The sequence below is a fragment of the Pantherophis guttatus genome, chromosome 5 (assembly GCF_059756535.1).
Source record: "Pantherophis guttatus breed Tessera chromosome 5, ASM5975653v1, whole genome shotgun sequence".
Classification (NCBI taxonomy): domain Eukaryota; kingdom Metazoa; phylum Chordata; class Lepidosauria; order Squamata; family Colubridae; genus Pantherophis; species Pantherophis guttatus.
Genome location: NC_142067.1, coordinates 64,119,227 through 64,139,063, shown reverse-complemented (window position 1 = coordinate 64,139,063; position 19,837 = coordinate 64,119,227). Strand labels below are relative to the sequence as shown.

General features: G+C 42.8%; 1 protein-coding gene across 14 annotated transcripts in view; it reads right to left on the bottom strand.

Annotated features, from left to right (window-relative positions):
* Positions 1 to 19,837, bottom strand: part of SRPX (sushi repeat containing protein X-linked) — a 245,722-nt gene that overhangs the window by 102,941 nt on the left and 122,944 nt on the right. For 12 of the 14 annotated variants that reach the window (XR_015728220.1, XR_004592429.3, XM_034423805.3 and 9 more), the window contains one exon: positions 11,005 to 11,196. The exons of the other annotated variants lie outside the window; for them this stretch is intronic. Coding sequence is in view for 10 of the 12 variants with exons in the window: in XM_034423805.3 (XP_034279696.1) it covers positions 11,005 to 11,196 (192 nt within the window). In the remaining 2 variants the exon portion in view is untranslated. The remainder of the gene's footprint in view (positions 1 to 11,004; positions 11,197 to 19,837) is intronic. 14 annotated transcript variants of the gene reach the window in all.

Below are 19,837 nucleotides of genomic sequence, written 5' to 3'. Positions count from 1 at the left end.
CACCCCCCACTGCAGAGGCGCTCACCATTCACTGAATGCTCCACAGAGGCCCAGGCTGAGGCCTCTGCACTTTTCCGGTCCTACTGGGATGATCCGGAGCTGCAATCCTGCTCCTCTGATGGAGAAGAGGAGATCCAGAGACATTTCCAGGCCTATCCAGCCCATGGACCTCATCTGATGGGCCTCCAGTCTCCAGAAAGATCTCCAGGCCTTCTTCCCACTCCTCCAAGGTTTCCCCGCCACACAGCTGATGTTCGGGCCTATGCTGAAGCTCCAGCCAGACCTGACTTCAGAGCTCAGAGAGGGAGATCGGAGCTCCAACAAGAAAAGGCTTTGGAGCATGCTCCATTTCCTCCACGTGCCCAGTTGCTTCAAACTACAGAAGGACTACAAAAAGGAGCCAGACCTAAGCAATCAATCCCAGGCTTAGGGATCCCAATGCCATTCAAAACAGGCTCTTTTCAGCCATTTGAACAACTCCCCATGCAGTTTAATGGCAATAATTTTGTAACTTTGCCAAATAATTTTGAAAAATTACATTTAAGTGGTCAGAATTTTAAAAAATGGTGTAAAGAGATTCAGATAATTCTCTTAAGAGAAAATACTCTGGACATGATCAAAAGACCACCCCTTTTACCTTGGAGCCCTGAAATCGAGTTCCTGCATAAAAGAGCTTACACAACCCTGTTAAGTTCTATAAACACAGCTCTGTATGCCAGTCTTTCAGACGGCCTCACAGCTCAGGAAGTTTGGACTGCCCTATATAATTTGTTCCATAGTGACAATATGGCTGCAACCAGCAGATTGTCAAGAATTTTCCACAACTATAAACTCAAACCTGGTGTCAAAATGGGGGAACATTTGGCAACACTTAAAGCCATGAGGGATGAGCTTATACAGAGGGGGGAGCCTGTTTCTGAATCCACTTTAATTAGTGTGATGTTGAACTCCCTAGACAAATCCTGGAGTCCCTTTATTATTTCTCTAGAAGGGGTTTCTAGGGAACAAAGAAATATAGAATACTTTTCTGGCCGCTTTATTGAGGAAGATTTAAGGCGCAGAGATGAGGAACAACAAGAAATGAAGGAGGCATATCACAGGCCTAGGCCTCAGAGGAGGCGCCAGGACACAAGTGAAAGGATTAATACCCTTCCCACCTGCTTTGACTGTGGCATACAAGGTCACTTTAAAAGGGAGTGCCCTCGCTCTAGGGCCAACACAGCTGGACTTAAGCACAATAAAAATAAAAGAGGCCGTGGAAGAGGGGGAGGTGGTCATAAAGAATACCAGTTCTGTAGTGTCACTAGTGACAATCACACCTCCCAGGTAAAGGATGCTGAGGGGCTGTGGCTTCTTGATTCAGGTGCATCAACGCATATAGCCAACACAAAGCAACGATTTAAGGTTTTACACCCACTCAAGTCCTCAGTAAAAGTTGCCACTGGGGACAAGGCAGAGGTAACTGGGGAAGGCGTGATCAATGTGCCTGGTATAGGAGATGTCACAGGGGCACTGTATGTTCCCTCAATCAAGAACAACCTTTTAAGCATCTTAAAATTGACTGAGGATAAAAATGTAAAACTGGTTTTTGAGAAGGGTGGAAGTTATGTTTTCGAAAGTGGGGGTGTTGTTGGCGATATTGTAAAAATCAACAATTTGCCTTATTTTTCCCCAAAAGCAAAGGTTAAAAGGCACAAGAAACCTAACAAGAGGGCTCAGGGAGCTAACGCCCAGATAGAGCAGAAAGTTTCTGGGCCAGCCCCCAGGTTGTCCAAACTCAAGGATCCTGTACCTAAAACCAATGAAGCTTTTAAACCAGCTCCTAGGACATCCAAAGCCATTAAGGCTGAGCCCATTAAGGTCACAACTCCTCAGCCAACCCTGAGGAACTCTAAGGTGACCATTAATCCAGTGCCTACTCTCATTACTGAACAGACTAAGGCTTGTAATGGTAAGATACATAAGGTTGACAAAGTATGCATGGGTAAACCTTTACATTTGGATTGTGCTCATATATTACACCGCAGGCTCGGCCATGCCAGCTTCCCAGTTATTAAGAAAATGCAAGATTTTTCTGATGGGCTTAAGATAAAGAATTGTAATACCTATTTGGAATGTGCCATCTGTAAGGCAGCAAAATCTAAAACTGCTGCTATACCTAAGGTCTCTTCCCGTCATGCAAGGTACCCTTATTAGCTGGTACACATGGATTTGGTTGGTCCTTTTAGACCCTCCCTTGGTAGGGGGCGTTATTTTTTAACAGTAGTAGATGATTACTCTCGTTATGGCCATGTATTTATTTTAAAGGACAAAACTGAAGTCTTTACCAACTTCAAATATCTTTACAACCAGATCCAAACGCAACACAAGGTGTGCATCGCTCAGGTGCAGAGTGATAGGGGGACTGAGTTTACATCCAAGACTTTTGAAAAGTGGATGAAGGAGAGAGGTATCCTCCATTTTAAATCATCCCCTCGAACTCTGTCCGAGAATGGCATTGTAGAAAGGAGAAATGGCATGCTGCAGAATGTCATGAACTGCCTACTTGCAGATGCTGACATGAGCCAAGTTTTTTGGGCAGAAGCGGTCAAAATGGCTAATTATCTAGTCAACAGGACGTGGAGTAGTGCCATTAACCAAACCCCATACTTCCTGGTCCATGGAAGGAAACCTAGCCTCTCACACCTGAGAATTTTTGGTTCCTATGCCTGGGTCCATATTCCCAAGCACCTCAGAAGAAAGGGGGGCAAGGCATCAAGGAGGCTCAGATTTATAGGTTATGCAACCGGCAGCAAGGCCTCTAGGTTTGTAGACAAAAATAACCTTGTCATTGTCTCTAGATCAGCTTCCTTTGAGGAGGGGTCAAATTGGTCAAAAATTCATTCCAATGAACCCGGTTATTCCCCTATTAGAAGCGACACTGAACAAGCAGCACCACCTGAAGAGGATGAACCAACAAACTCCAAACAACTGACCAGCGAAGATCCGGATGGTGATGAATCCCTACCTGACTCTGACGATTCACACAAGGAATCCCTGGGTGACTTCACATCTCCTGCCTCACCTAAACGACCATATCTTCGCAGTGCCTGGGACAGAGGCCCGCCCCATTTTGATTGGAAAGATACCTCCGGCAGCTCCAATTCTGACACCGATGCTCCGGATGACAATGATGATGGTGAGTGGCAATTTCCCAGACGATCAAAATGCTCCAATAAAGGGGTGCCACCCAAAAGGTTGGACAATGGCTGTGTTGCCTCAGTCAACAGCGTTACCATGGCCCCTAAAACGTACTCAGATGTCCTCCAGCTTCCCGAGGAAGAACAGCGCAGGTGGAGGGTGGCAATGGAGCGGGAAATGGACAGTCTCAAAAAATTGAAAGTCTCCATCCCCATGGAAGTCCCCAAAAAGAGGAAAGCAATTGGCACCCGTTGGGTCTACAAGGTCAAGCCAATGCCCAACAAAAAACTCCTCTATAAGGCCCGGCTGGTAGCACAAGGCTACGCACAGCGCTACTTGCAGGACTTTGATGAAACATACTCCCCCACCGTGAGAGCGGAAAGTGTGAGGGCTGCTTTGGTCACCACAGCAGCACATGGGGAACACATTTTTCAATTTGATGTGCAAACTGCTTATTTACACGCACATCTAAAACAAGAAATTTACGTCAGAGGTGCCCCCAGATTTCAACGGCAGGAAGGCCACACCTGGCTTCTGAAGAAAAGTTTGTATGGCCTCAAACTATCAGGCAGACTGTGGTACAAATGCCTGACTAAAACTCTCAAATCACTGGGTTTCCATCCATCTCCAGCTGATAAATGTACCTTCACAAGGGATACCAAAGGGGGACTGGAGAAAGTCCTAGTGTATGTCGATGACCTTTTATATATAGGGCCTGACAAGGGGGGATGTATTATATTTGCCAGGACCCTACAAAAAAAGTTCACTCTAAAGTCTTTAGGATATGTAGACAAGTACCTAGGCGTACAAATCATCACTACATCAAAAGGTTTTGCTCTCTCCCAAAAGGAAAAGATAGAGGAACTCTTGGTGAAATGTAAAATGGAAGATAGCAAGCCAACGACTATCCCAATGCAGACCGACTATTATGGATTGGCACACAAGGATAGCCCAGAGTTCCAAAATAATACTCTATTTAGGTCAGTGATTGGCTCATTACTATATATAAGTAACTGGAGCCGTCCAGATATTGCCCTGGCCGTAAACCTGCTATCTAGACAAGTGGAACATCCTACCCAGTTCCACTGGTTGGCCATTAAAAAGCTATTAAGGTATCTCAAGACCACAGCAGATTACGTGCTTTGCTTGGAACCTGAGAATAGAGACAAGGCCCAATTAAAATGCTTCGCGGATGCGGACTGGGCCGGAGATACCAAGACACGTAGGAGTACTTCAGGCTTCTTGGTACTATTAAATGAGGCACCCATCCATTGGCATGTGGGGCAACAGAAATTTGTTTCGTGCTCCACCGCTAAGGCCGAATATGCATGCCTATCAGAGGCAGGGAATGATCTGATATGGTTTGATGCCTTAATTTCTAGCATCTGGACACCACCGACTTTGCCCATCCAAATTATAGAAGACAACACTGGGGCCATAGGCATTGCCAAAGCCTATGCGGTGGGAAAAAGGTCCAGACATATTGATATCCGCTATCAAAATGTTAGGCAACTAGTAGAGATGGGGTTTATATCTTTATCACATTGTCAGACCAAATATCAAACAGCTGATATTTTCACAAAACCTCTACCAGCAGATAGGCACAAAGATCTGTGTAAAAAGTTATGTCTCACAGGGTAAAATCTGTTGTGCATTGCATTTGTATGTTTGCATGCCATTGGCTCGCAAGGAGGGGAACTGTCAAGTATTTGCAAGCCATTGGCACATGTATCATACAGACACTAGTGGAGGCAGAAAGTGCCCCCACCCCTATGTGGAGAGGAGGGGCTTACACTGAGTATAAAACCCCCTCTAACCTTTCCACCATGCTCTCTTTTACGTTTGTTCTCCATGAGACATGATCTTTGATAAGGGTAGTCACACATGCTGTGTGCCCCCTATCCTAATGGATATTAAGACAGCCTTTGTATATAGTTAATATGTTTTGTTATATGAATAAATACATTTATCACATTTATTCATGCATCTGCCTTTGGACTCTTCTATGCTCCTGGGTGTTTCTACGATCCCAATTTCCACAGACATAATTATTACTTCCTATCAGGCTCTACATTATACTGCACTATATTTACAACATCATGAGTAACAAAAATCATTTTTGTATGAAAGCAGTATAGAGACACAGAAGTAGTCTGATTGGCTGGATGATGCAACAGAAAGGTTGTAATATACAGTACTTGATGTAGTAATTTCTGTAGAGGGTATAGCGGAATAAAACATGGGTAGCATTTTCTATCATTTCCAATCCACAAAGGCAGATGTATTTCTTATAAAGGAATCTGTATTGTAGAACAATTGAGGTGAAGTAAATTTATGGCCATCGATCCTTCCAGAATTTACTGTATCCCTCCAATTCTTATTGGAAAGTTGAAGGGTCTCATACCTCATAGTGCTTGATTCTTTTGAAGTTTGATTGGTTGCTAAGCAAATGATAAATTGTCTTGAATTTCATTATGGCACTGCATGAGACAATGATCCTTTAAAATTCAGAGGGAGAACACAGCTTTCAATTACAATTTATTCCCCTGATTCCCAGATGGGAAAAATTGCTAAACTTTCCAAACAATCCACCTAATTTTCTTAAAGTGGATCTATTTACCTTCACTCCAGGGGTGGGTTCTAAAAATTTTTACTACCGGTTCTGTGGGCATGGCTTATTTGGTGGGCATGGCTTGGTGGTCACGTGACTGTGGACGTGGCTTGGTGGTCACATGACTGGGCGTGGCTTGGTGGTCACATGACTGGGCGTGGCTTGGTGGTCACATGACTGGATGGGTGAAGCTGGGTGGTCATGTGACTGGGTAGGCGTGGTCAGCTTGACGTCATTCATGTCAAGGGTTATGGTTAGGGTGCCTGGCCTCTCCTCGCCTCAAAGGCCTCAATGAGAAATAATTTCCCTGTCTATTTATTTACTACTACTGAACATCCAAAATATACTATTTAATCCTATGCACATATGCCATATGTGTATATACAGTACATATTACATAGTATAGTGTATAGGCACACAAAAAGATACATTATTTACTATATATACTGTATGTGTGTATACACATGCACACATCTCTTCTAAAACTATACATATTCAACCTCACTTACTACATTTGGAAAAACACACCCAGAGTCCACTTTCTGCCACACATTTAACTATAACTTCTGTACATTACACGTGCCTTCAGATTTACTTCCCTAGCCTGCACATGACTGTTAGAGCCAGGAGAGATCATGGATTGAGTAAAATGTGGTGAAACTCACTTAACAACGCTCTTGCTTAGCAACCAAAATTTTGGGCTCAATTCTGGTCATAAATCAAGGACTATCTCTGCCTTTCTCTGCATGGCAGCCTTGTCCTAGTAAACTCCTTCTCCTTTCTGACAATTTTCTTTTCTGTTAGAGGCACCAAAATAATCCAGTAAGGTTTCCTGCTGGAGCAGGGGGTTGGACTAGATGGTCTCTAAGGTCCCTTCCAGCCCTAGATCGCTGTCCTGTTTCAAAGCGTCTTCTGAAGCCACGTCTAGTGCCAGGGTTTGTGTTCCTTCCTCTTCTTTCTTTCTTTCTTTCTTTCTTTCTTTCTTTCTTTCTTTCTTTCTTTCTTTTTCTCTCTCCCTCCCTCCCTTCCTTCTCTCTTTCTTGTCTCTCCCTTCCTTCCTTTCTTTCTCTTCCTTTGTTTTTTCTTTGTCTCTTTTTCTTTCATTCTTTCTTTTTTCTCTCTCTCCCTTCCTCTTTCCTTCCTTCCTTCTTTCTTTCTTTGTCTCTCCCTTTCTTCCTTTGTTTTTTTCTTTGTCTCTTTTTTCTTTCTTTTTTCTCTCTCCCTTCCTCTTTCCTTCTTTCTCTTTCTTTCTTTCTTTCTTTCTTTCTTTCTTTCTTTCTTTCTTTCTTTCTTTCTTTGTCTCTCCCTTCCTTCCCTCCTTTCTCTTTCTTTGTTTTTTCTGTCTCTTTTTCTTTCATTCTTTCTTTTTTCCCTCTCTCCCTTCCTCTTTCCTTCTTTCTTTCTCTTTCTCTCTCTTTCTTTGTCTTTCCCTTCCTTCCTTCCTTTCTCTTCCTTTGTTTTTTCTATGTCTCTTTCTTTCATTCTTTCTTTTTCCCCTCTCTCCCTTCCTCTTCCCTTCTTTCTTTTTCTCACTCTCTCTTTCTTTGTCTCTCCCTTCCTTCCTTCCTTCCTTCCTTTCTTTGTTTTTTCTATGCCTCTTTTTCTTTCATTCTTTCTTTTTTCCCTCTCCCTTCCTCTTTCCTTCTTTCTTTCTTTCTTTCTCTCTTTCTCTCTCTTTCTTCATCTCTCCCTTCCTTCATTTCTTTCTCTTTCTTTGTTTTTTATATGTCTCTTTTTCTTTCATTCTTTCTTTTTTCCCTCTGTTCCTTCCTTTCCTTCTTCCTTTCTCTTTCTTTCTTTGTATCTTTCTTTTTCTTTCTTGTCTCTCCCTTCTTCTTTTTTCTCTTTCTCTCATTTTCTTTGTCTCTTTTTCTCTCTCTCTCTTTCTTTCTTTCACTCTCTCTCTCCCTCCCTCAGTGGTGAAATCTAAAATTTGTTACTACCGGTTCTGTCGGCATGGCTTGGTGGGGGGGAGGGGGGTAATGTGACTGGGTGGGCGTGGCCAATTTTTTTTTTTTACTTTTAAAACCATTTATGAAAGCATAAAAAATGCTTTCAAAAGGTTCTGACAATCCCAGCTGAGTTGCTGGATCATCAGAGGCATTTAAAAGAAAAAAACTTTAAAAGAAAAAAAGTTTTTTTCTTTTAAATGGCTCTGACGATCCCAGCTGAGTTGCCTGATCGGCAGAGGGTTTTTAAAAAACCCACTGACGATCAGTCAACTCAGCTGGGATCGTCAGAGCTTGGATCGTCAGAGTCATTTAAAAGAATAAAAGCCTCTGATGATCGTGCGGCTCAGCTGGGCATTGGGGGGGAGGCAAAGTCTAGGAGAGTGAGACTGGGAGGCCCAAGAGAAAATGCCTGGCTGCGGCGGCGGCAGCAGCAGCAGCAGCACAGGGGTCGAAATGGGAGCTTCAGTGCCCTGAAACATTTCCTGCGTGGCTTTTGCCACTGCAGGCATTGGTGACGGCAGCGGCAGCAGGGAGTTCTGGAACTCCCCGGGACTTTTCCTGCATGGCTTTTGCCACTGCAGGCATCGCTGGTGACAGCAGCGGTGGCAGGGAGTCCCGGAACTCCCCGGGACTTTTCCTGCATGGCTTTTGCCACTGCAGGCATCGGTGGCACGGGGGCAGTGGAGGGGTGTCCTGGAAATCCCAGTGGCTAGGCCCGCTTGCCCGCCTTCCTCCCCCACCACCGCCTCCTTATTTAGGGTGCTTACATTCCATGGCTGGTCCACAGTCCAGAAGGCAAGCTGACTGTAGTTTTCGGCAGCCCCCAGCCAGCTGCAACTGCTGGCAAAAAAGCCTCCGAAAAGGCTTCTTTGCCAGCCGCTTTCTCTGCAGGCCGCCAAAACATACTGGCAGAAAAAGCTGCTGCTGTTGCCACCATGTTCCTCGCGCATGTGCATCCCATTGGACTTGCAAGGTAATGGGATGCGCATACATGAAGAACATGGTGGCAATGAGCATGGCGGCTGGGGCAAGCGACCGGCAACTGGGGGAACTGGTTCAAGGGCGTGGCCAGCTGGCCACCGTTACTGGTTCTGTGACCCTGGCCAAATTTCCGCCAACGGTTCGCATGAACCGGTGCGAACCGGGAGCAACCCACCACTGCTTCACTCATAGCAGGTGACTTCCTCATTTTGCTTGCACTCCTGAAGGTTGCTTATTTATGCTTAACTATATCTAGAGCAAATCTGGATTAAACTGGAGCATGGGGGCAGAGATATGCTGAGGGTTCTGAAAGGTATTTTTTGTAATTCTCTGTGGAAATGAGATATTTGCATCATGCAGAAGCAAAAAGTCAGTGATTTTTCATAAAGAAACTGAGCTCTGAACAGGAAATAATTTTACTGCTGCCTTGCTTTTACATGGTGCAGCATGGATGGTCAGAAACAAAGAGAAACAGCGATTGGAACAATGTTTGCATATCTTTTTGAATTGTATTCATTTTTTCCTGTTGAATTAAGCTTTCTATTGACCTTTGACTTGAAAGGCTTGACATTGCTGATGATGGGGTGGATGATGGGGCAGATGATGGTGCCAATCCAGTTTCCCCCCCTAATTTAGATAGGTTTGAATTTGACATTTTTATAAATTGATAAATATATCAGCAACTTTAGATAAAGTGCCCCACCACTCTTCAAGCCTCTCCCAGATTCTCCACTCCCTCTTTGTGCCCTTTTTAATATTAACCAGTAATACTCTTTCCCCCACAATTTTTCCCCTCCCTTTCAAACCTCAACTAATTTCACTATCTTCTAACTTTAATTTTAATCCTAAATTCCACACAAATTGTATCTAGAATGTCCAGATAGTCTCTTCAATATCCCTCTTAATTCACTTATTTTTCTTGTAGGAAATGGTATTTGTAATCTGCAAGGCCCACAAAAAAACTCACACCTATTAGTTGCACATCACCTCTATTCAGCAGTTCAAAAAGCTTCAAGTTGAGTCCAAATTTCACTCTGTCCAATGTATTTGTAATCCACAAAGAGTCAAATGATCTCAAGGACAAATTTCTATGTCTCCCCCATCTGTTTTTAAGTATCCAGTGTAAGCAATTTGCAGACATCCAATTAATTTTATCAGCTCAGTTCAGTTCCAAGGAACCCAAGCCTTTTGTATTGCATTAGACTATTCAGGGTCTTCTCCCTTTGCTTGACCGGTTCAAACAGCAGGTGGGACCCTTACTCTATTTCTCCACTTTCACCCATTCACCCAAGTGAATCCAACTTTCACTTTTGCAAAGTTTGTTTTCCAGGATTACAATATGTATTATATATCAAATGGTATTTTAAATATCCATAAAGCTGGCAAAGTATCCACAAGCAAAACACTTGGAATTCCAATCCGTTAAAGGTCTATTTTTACAAAGTGCTTTCTTCTCCTTTGCTCAGGTCTGTCAGCAGCTCATGTATTTAGTCGCCACCATTCTAGAGGAGTGAATAAAAACCACCTCCTCTTTTAGAGTCTCGTTTTCAGAAAGATATTAATTTGGGGGGTAAATTCCTCAACAGGAGTTGGAAATTAAGAATAGCTCACCCAGGTCACACACACTATTTTCCGCTCATCTCCTTTATTGCTCTTTCATCGGAGCTGTCACAGCCTCGGTCTGGCCTCATTCCCCATCAGGATGAGGAGTTTTCCGGGATCAAATAGTGAGTTTGCAGGCTCCCTGTGGTCAGCGAAACTTCCCCCTCTACCTCCACCACCTCTCCAAGGTGGCTTGGATCCAATTGAGTCCAATTGGACCTCCTGTCAGGTAGAATACCGCGGCTTAACACAGAGCCCTGTAAAAGTTCACCATTCTTCCTGCGATGTCAGCTCTCCCCCCCCACCCAATGCATATATTTAAAGCAGCCTATATAACCATATAGGGACATAAATGAAATTAATTACAACAAATATTGCCAATGCAATTAAAAAACCTCACATAAATTCTTCTGTTTGGAATATATAGGAAGACTAAAAAAAAGTATTTTGTTGTATAAAACTGAAAACTGTCAACTGTTTAACCAGCATAGAAAAACCTCCAATGCTGAAGTTACTGTTTCTTCTGTATGAGCAAAGAATTCCATAACTAATTTTTATTTTGCTAAAACACTAACTAAACTAAGAACTCCACTAAAATTCAATTATATATGGTCAAGAGTAACAGGATCAAAGCAAAGAAGTTGAAAGCAATTCTTCAGGAAAAAATGAGCCACTTACGTTTGCAGAGAACTTTCCCAGACCAACGTTTGTTTGACTGGCAAATAAGATGCTCAGGACCATTCAGTCCATAACCTTTCTGACAATGAATGTCACATGTGGTCCCCAAGACATTTCTGTAATACCCTTCCTGGGGACTTCTGCAATTTGCATAACCATATTTTACCTTGATAGGTGAGCACCATGGTATATCTAGAAAGAGAAACCACAGGACAAAAACCAACAAAGGAAATAAGAACAGTAGAATTAATTTAGTTATGCAGCTCATGTGGTGGGAAAAGAAGACTATGCAGTTACACAGGAAAACAGAAACTATATCATCAAAAGGCCTCACTCTCCAACATTACAGAACTGAAAACTATGACTTTCCTTGTTTGTTCCAGGAATTATTATATAAAAAATTATACAAATACTGAACTATTAAAACCAGCAAGATCGTATTTTATTCTAATTGTATTTTAATTGCGAGTTATTCCAATCTTACTTAATTTGTTTTACCAAACCTTTGTAATGATTTGTCTTTGTAATTCTGCACTTGATATGGCCCAAAGGGCTAATCAATAAATAAAAATTGAAATATTTATCTATTTAACTATTGATAGAGTAGATTTACTTACTCTTAAATAAGTAGAGATTCTGCCAGCTTTTGTTAACATATGGATTCATTGAAACATATTTTGTCTAAACATTTACAAGAGTTGTGTACTTCTAAGAATGTACTTATAATATTTCAAACAAATTTTGAAAGGAGAAGAAACAAGAAATCTACTGTTAAATATTTATTCCCTGGCAGTTGTCATCCTACCCACAGTCAGTGTTCATATCTTCAATAAGTAGATAGTTTCTTTTTTATTATTATTAAAGAGTTTTACAAAAAGAAAGAAAAAAAAATTTTTTACAAGTCCCCCTACCCCCCTCCCTTCCTTACACCCCCCCACCCCCCCGGACTTCCCAGAACAAAATACAGGGTATAACAATTAACAATCATATGCTAAACTAAGCTAATTAACTAAGGATTCCTATCCCCCCTTCACACTTTAACTCCCCTTTTATTAACTAAATATAAATACTCTTAATTTTTTTATTCATTCATAAGCTATTTGATACTTTTTAGTCTGATATTTGTTTTGAATATAATCAATCCATCTTCTCCATTCCGATATATATCTTTCTTGTGAGTGATCTTTCAAAAATGTTGAAATCTTCGCCATTTCTGCCTGATTCGCTACTTTTAATGTCCATTCTTCAATGGTAGGCAAATCTTCCTTCTTCCAATATTGCGGCACCAAAAGTCTAGCTGCAGTTATTAAATTTAAAATCAATTTAGTCTCTATAACTGTACAATCTGTAATTATACCCAGCAAAAACAATTGTGTAAACTTTATCTTCTTTTTAAGAATATTTTGGATAATCCACCATATTTTAATCCAAAATGCTTTAACTTTTTTACAAGTCCACCATATATGATAATAAGTGGCATCTTCACAATCACATCTCCAACACTTAGATTGTAAATTCGGATACATACAAGCTAACTTTTTAGGATCTGAATGCCATCTATAGAACATTTTATAAAAAATTTCTCTCAAATTTTGTGCTTGCGTAAATTTTACATTTCTTACCCATATTTTTTCCCAAGTTTCCATCATTATTGGTTCCTGAATGTTTTGTGCCCATTTTATCATAAATCCTTAACTAATTCCGTTTCGGAATCTATTTCTATCAATACATTATATAATCTTTTTATATGCATTTGACCTTGGTCTCTAATTTGTTTTACCAAATTTTCCTCATTCTGCATGATTCTCTGATCTTCTTTCCATCTAGCTTGCAACTGACCATACTGAAACCAAGTTTGAATTATTCTTTCTTCTTTTAATGCATTTAAAGATTTTAACTGCAATATATCCCCTTCCATTTTAAGAAGCTCTTTATAAGTAATCACCTCTTGCTTTTGTTCTACACTTATATTCTCTATTGCATGTCCGGGTATTGCCCAAAAAGGAATCTTATAATTTAACTTATATTGATACTTTTTCCAAACTCATAGCAAGGCATTCCTTAATACATGGCTTTTAAAGGTCTTATCCACCTTTTTGTCATATAATAAGTAAGTATGCCAGCCATATAACAAATCATATCCTTCAATGTTCAATATTCTTTCTTCTGTTGAATTAATCCAATCACTAATTATTGTTAGGACAGCTGCTTCATAGTATAATCTTAGATTAGGCATTTTAAGACCTCCTCTTTCACGTATATCTTGCATTATTTTTAACTTTATTCTCTGTCTTTTCCCTGCCCAAGCAAAATTATTAATACCCTTCTGCCGTCCCCTCAGATTTTCATCTTTCTTGAGTATTGGTATCATTTGGAACAAAAATAGAAACCTAGGTAGAACATTCATTTTTATTGCTGCTATTCTTCCCAACAGAGATAATTGTAGTTTTCCCCAATCCTCCATCTCTTTCTGTATTTTTTGCCATAACAATTCATAATTATTTTTATATAATTTTACATTTGAGGCTGTCATATATACCCCTAAATATTTAACCTTTTTTACTATTTCAAATCCTGTTAGTCTTTCTAGTTCTTCTTTTTGCTTTACCGTCATGTTTTAGTTATTATCTTTGCTTTTTGTTTATTTATTTTAAATCCAGATATTTGTCCATATTGGCTAATTATATCCATTAAACCTATAGCTGATTGTACTGGTTGAGTTAAAGTAACAACCAAGTCATCTGCAAATGCTCTTAATCTATAATCATGATGTCTAATTTTAATTCCCTTTATTTTATTTGACCCTCGTATTTTATTCAATAAAGGTTCCAAAATTAAAATAAACAATAATGGTGATAGAGGGCATCCCTGTCTCGTTCCTTTTTCAATTTTAAAAGTTTCTGTTAAACCACCATTAATTATTATTTGTGCTGTTTGTCTCTGATATAGTGCTCTAATGGATTGTGTAAAGTATTCTCCAAACTGCATCTTTTCTATTATTTTCAATAAAAATTGCCAATTCAATCGATCAAATGCCTTCTCTGCATCCAAAAAGATAAGCACTGCAGGGACTTGGTTGTTCCTTTCCAAATATTCCAATAAATTTACAATTTGTCTTACATTACATTTCATTTGTCTCCCACCTATAAATCCAGATTGGTCATTATGAATCATTTGTTGCATGATTACCATTAACCTATTTGCTAATATTTTAGCAAAAATCTTATAATCAGTATTTAAAAGCGATATTGGCCTATAATTCTTGGGTTGACTACGGTCTTGATCCTCCTTTGGAATCAATGAAATAAAAGCTGTTCTCTAAGAAGGGGGTACATCTCCTCTGGCTTGAATCTTGCAAAATAATTCCTTAAGTGGTTCTACCATTTCTAACTGCAAATTTTTATAATAAACAGCTGTCAGTCCATCTGTGCCTGGAGCTTTATCCCCCTTTAATTGTTTAATTGCTAAAATAATTTCTTCTAAAGTTATTGGTTGGTTCAATCCTTCCCTTTGCTCTGGTGTAATTACCGGGATATTCTCCTCCTATAAATACCTGTCTATATCTTTGCCTTGAATTGTATCACTAGCATATAACTTTGTATAGAATTCTAAAAAAGCTTTTTAAATCATATTTTGTTGATATACCTCTTTACCTTTGTATTCTATTTTTTCTATAGTACATAGCTTTTGTTTTTTCCTTAACAAGTAGGCTAACCATCTATCTGGTTTATTTGCATTACAAAAAGTGTTACGTTTAGCATATTGTAAGTTAGTTGCCACTTGGTCTGCCATCAACATATTAAACTGCCCTCGCAACAAATGTATTGTTTCCTTTATTTTCTTATCTGTTGGATTTAATATAAGTGCCTGCTCTTTCTTTTTTATTTCCTCTTCTAAGTCCCTCCATTTCTTTTCTTGTCTATGTCTGTATTTATTATTCAAATATATTAAGGTTCCTCTCATATATGCTTTACTTGCATCCCAAACCATTTCCATAGGTGTACCCTTATGCATATTCATAGCAAAAAAATCTTTCATTTGTTTTTTACATTCTTTCACATTTTCCTCATATCTAAACAAATTTTCATTTAGCCTCCAAGACCTTCTAGCTCCCTTTTCCTGCTCTAATTCCATCCACACTGGACTATGATCAGATAAAATTCTTGAACATATCTTTGTCTTCTTTACCCTAGAAAAGAAATCATTAGTAATTAATATGAAATCAATCCTAGAAAAGGATTGATGTCTATCAGAAAAAAAAGTAAAATCCTTTTCTTCAACATTTTGTTCCCGCCAGATATCTCTCAACTCCATATCATCCATTATATCAAAAAAAGATTTAGGCAATCTTACACGATTTTGGGTATTTTGAAGTAATCCTTTTTTGTCCTTTTGGGTATCCAATACTCCATTCCGTCACCCATTAATATACACGATTTATAATCCCATTGTATTATTTTGGTATGCAAAAGCTTATAAAATTTTTCTTGCTGTTGGTTAGGAGCATATACTCCAATTAAAACTCTGCAAGCTCGCATGCGCAAGATGGCGGCACTAGCTGAGATCGTGGCGTGAGGATGGGCACTGACCTACCTTTTGGGACCCTTTGAAGGTCGCCTTGAAGACCTGGCGACCCTGGTCCAGTTGGGGGGAACTTCCTCCCACTTGGGGGATGGCTTTCTGCTCCCTCTTGAACATCGTGGTGGGAGCAGAGAGCACAGCGTCGGCAAGGCTCGGAAGCCGCGGAACAGCTGAGAGGCGGCGGGGCGGTGTTTTTCCCCTCCAGCTGAAGCTCGCTGGGAGTGGGAGTGGCGGCAGTGGCATTGCGCTGGGGGCGCCTACCACGTGGACATTGCCCCAGGCCCTGGCTTTGTTGAGGTGCTGTCGGGGCTGTCGGTTCCCTGGAAAAACCTCAGGGACGCTGCCGGGATTTCTGTATGGCAGTGGGGGATGGCGACGACGGCAGCAACCGCAAAGACTTCCGGCTGGCTCTTGGCGGGGAGAGGAGCGCCCTATGGCCTTGATGAGGGGCGCTAATGTGGCCGAGGACCATCTTTTCAAGCCAGGATAGACGATGACTGGGTGTGTTATTGAGGGGGGGTCTCCGCCTGGGTGTCTTAGAGTGCCCTTGGGGACTGGGGGGGGTTAAAGCATAATCCCCCCTCTTTCCGTCTCTCCCCCTTGGAACACGCCCTTCTCAGACTTGCGCCCTCTTTTGGCCTCACCTCACCGACACAAATTGCTCGCTCATTCCACCTGAGCCCTCCCCTACTTGTGTGGAGGACTAATATCATCTGAACAGGAGCTGGTATATGACTCCCTCCCACCAGCTGAGAGGACCAGCCAAGAGCCTAACCACCGTGAGAGGATGGTTTGGGCTCTGGGCCCCACGGGCTGAGCTGGGATGGCATTAGCTATTTTGCACTTTGCACTTTGTACCTGCTGGCAGGGGAATGACCATCGGACAAACCGCCGTGAGAGGGCGGATTGGGGATTTATATCCTGGGTGCTGCACTGTTTCTGTTGTATCATCATTCGGCACCTGCACTTTATACTTTGCTGGCAGAGGTATGGACCATCGAATCCGCCATGAGAGGGTGGATTTTGGACCTATATTATGGGTGCCGAGTGCACAAGTTGGACCATTACTTCCATCTCACCAGTAAAGGGGGCAGACCATTGGGCCAAGCTGCTGTGAGAGGGTGGTATGACTTATCCCTCCCCCCCTTGGACTGTGTCGACCTGGAGACAGACTTGGCCTCTGTTGTGAGAGAACAACGGACTGGGTCTTTAATCCTGGGTCTTGTACGCAGCAGCGGAGCTTCTTGGTCTGTGAGATTCCCCCCTCTCGCAGGCTTGGCCCTCCACGTTATCGAGGGTCTACCTCGATGACGGATTTTGGAATCCCAAGAGGTGGCATGCCGCAAAGAGGGGGCTGAGGGTTTTTTTAAAATTGTCTTTGTGTAAATTTTTAAGGGGTTTGGGGAGGGGGTGGGGAGGGAGGGTGATAGGTCAGGCTTGGCACAGGGGCATGAATTGGGAGGTGTGGACCCGTGTGTGGAGGGGCTTAGTGTAAGTATGGAAGAGGGCGATTCCATCAGGACCATGGTTGGGAGGGGCAGATACAGTGGGAGCAGGGGACCATATCGTGTTAGGGGGGCACGCACCCGCTGTCTTCAAGCGGTGGCATGCCTTGGCCCCCAAGGCTCATCTCGTTTCCCGGGTTGTCCAGAGCTTCAGAGCCCAGGCCTTAGGCTGATGCTGTGCACGCCAGGTCCGTGGTTAATAAGGCCCCCCTCATCTGCGAGTTAATTCAAGAGGGGGGAGCAGACCTGGCAGGTATTAAAGAGACCTGGCTGGGCCAAGAGGGGGGGTCCCCCTTGTAGAAATGTGCCCACCAGGTTTCTGAGCATTTCATCAGCCGAGGGCCCAGGGCAGGGGTGGCAGTTGTTATTAAGGAAAGTCTTGATCCGAGGGAGACCACTGTACCACAGATAGCCGGATGTGAGTCTCTCCTGGTGAACTGGGGCCATGGGATGCAGATGGGCCTGCTGATCACGTACCTGGCTCCCTGCCACGTGACAGCGGCCCTGCCCGAGCTTCTCAATGTTATTCCCGGAGTGGCAGTTGATACCCCCAGACTGGTGGTCATGGGGGATTTCAACCTGCCGTCGGCTGGTGAGGTGTCTGAGGTGGCCCGGGAGTTCATGGCTTCCATGACGGCCTTGGACCTGACACAACTAATTCATGGCCCTACTCACACGGGAGGACACACTCTGGACTTAGTTTTTGTCTCTGGCGAGGTTATAGGGGATATAGCTATTGAGCCCCTGTCATGGTTGGACCATTCTCTCCTGAGGCTGGGCTTTCTGACCACTGCACCCCACCGCAGGGAGGTGGAACTGATTAGGTGGTTCCGCCCCAGGCGCCTGATGGATCCGGAGAGATTCCAGAGGGAGCTTGGGCCATTTCCTGAGGCTTTGGCTCACGACTCGACTGAAGATCTGGTGGCCACCTGGGATAGGACGGCCGCCGGGGCTTTGGATCGTGTCGTGCCTTTGCGGCCTCTGGCCCGGCGTCGCACCTGCCCAGCTCCTTGGTTCACCAAGGAGCTGAGGGGGATGAAACGCCGGAAAAGACGCCTAGAGAGTGGTTGGAGGGCCAGTCGCTCCGAATCCGATCAAACACTAATTAGGTCTCATATTAAGACCTATTTAGTGGTGATAAAAGTGGCAAAGTGTGATTACTTTTCTGCTCTTATTGCATTGGCAGATAACCACCCAGCCGCCTTGTTTAGAGTGACCCGCTCCCTCCTACATCAGGGAGCACGGGAGGACCCCTTGCAAGGGCAGGCTGAGGATTTTGCACAGTATCTGCACGATAAAATCACTCAGATTCGGGAAGGCTTGGACTCTGACTGGGTAGATTCCGGCGGGGTGGCTGAGGCGGGTCTTGAGAATGTTATCTGGGACGAGTTCGATCCTGTGACTCCTGAGGACATGGACAGGATTCTGGGGAGGTTAAATGCAACCACATGTTTACTGGACCCGTGTCCCTCCTGGCTGGTACTGGCTACCCAGGAGGTTACGCGAGGCTGGTTCCAGAGGATTATAAACGCTTCTTTGGGGGAGGGTTTCCTGCCACCTGCTTTGAAAGAAGTGGTGGTGAGGCCCCTCCTTAAGAAGCCTTCTCTGTAAAAGGTGAAAGATTTATACGATCTGAAGAGAAACCAGAGTTTGGGGACTTCTGGGGACTTCCGCTGGCTCCGCGAGCTTTGAAAGACGTTCTTTTGAGAGTGTCTGCTCCCTGGCTCCGTTAAAGCCCCAGAACAGCCGACAAACGCTGTCTGGAGGCTTGAAATTCTCCCCCCGGGCAAAGGGGAGAGAGAAGAGCAGGCAGGTGGAGGTAGAACCCCCCCGAACGCCCCAGGAAAAATCCTGGGGCGCGAAGGGTGTGCGTTCCCTAAAAGCCTGCCAAGCCGCTCCAGACCAGGGACGTCTCTGCTAATTAGCTAATTAGCGGAATTAGAAGCCGCGACCAATCTTGCTGAATGGAAATGAGGGAATTAACATCTTGAACTAACAGCAGGCGGAACGAGCAAGGAGAAATCAGACTGCAAGTATTTTTTACCTAACTCCAATGCCTAGAGCCTCCTTCGGAAGTAATCACTTAGTACTTTGCAACAATATGGTGATTGAAGCTTGAAAGGGCGGGGGAAACGGAAAGTTACAGGAAAAGTTTCGTTTTGCTGGCAGCCCTTCGCTTGGGAAAAAAAAAAGCTTTTGTGCTGACAGAAGGAGGATTTTAAACGTTAATTAACATTGGGAAATCTTTTGAGGAACTCTTCTTTTTGACTCTGAGTAAATATAAAGACTAATTTCAAACTGGAAATGGCCTCAAAGTCTGTAAAAACTGTTCCTACTAAAGGAACTGGGAGCGCTGGTAGCTCCCCAGCTCATATTCCTAGATTACAAGTTTCTGCTCCCCCAGCGGATCCACAGACTTTAACGTTGGAAATGTTGCAACAAGCTCTCCAAATCACACAAAATAAAATTGTTGATGTGATTGATGAAAAAATTAAGGAAACTAATGAAAAAATTAAGGAAACTAATGAAAAGATACAGGCTGTGTCAGATGAGATTGCAATTCGCAATCAGGGGATTAGGGATGATATATTAATGGCATTTAAGTGTCTGGCAAGCAATATTGAGATGGTGGATGACAGAGTTGAGGAAATTAAACAATCTTCTGAAATTTTGGATAGCAAAATAGGAGAAGCTCAAAACAGAATTCAAAGGGCTGAAGACGATGTAATAATGGTACAATACAGAGA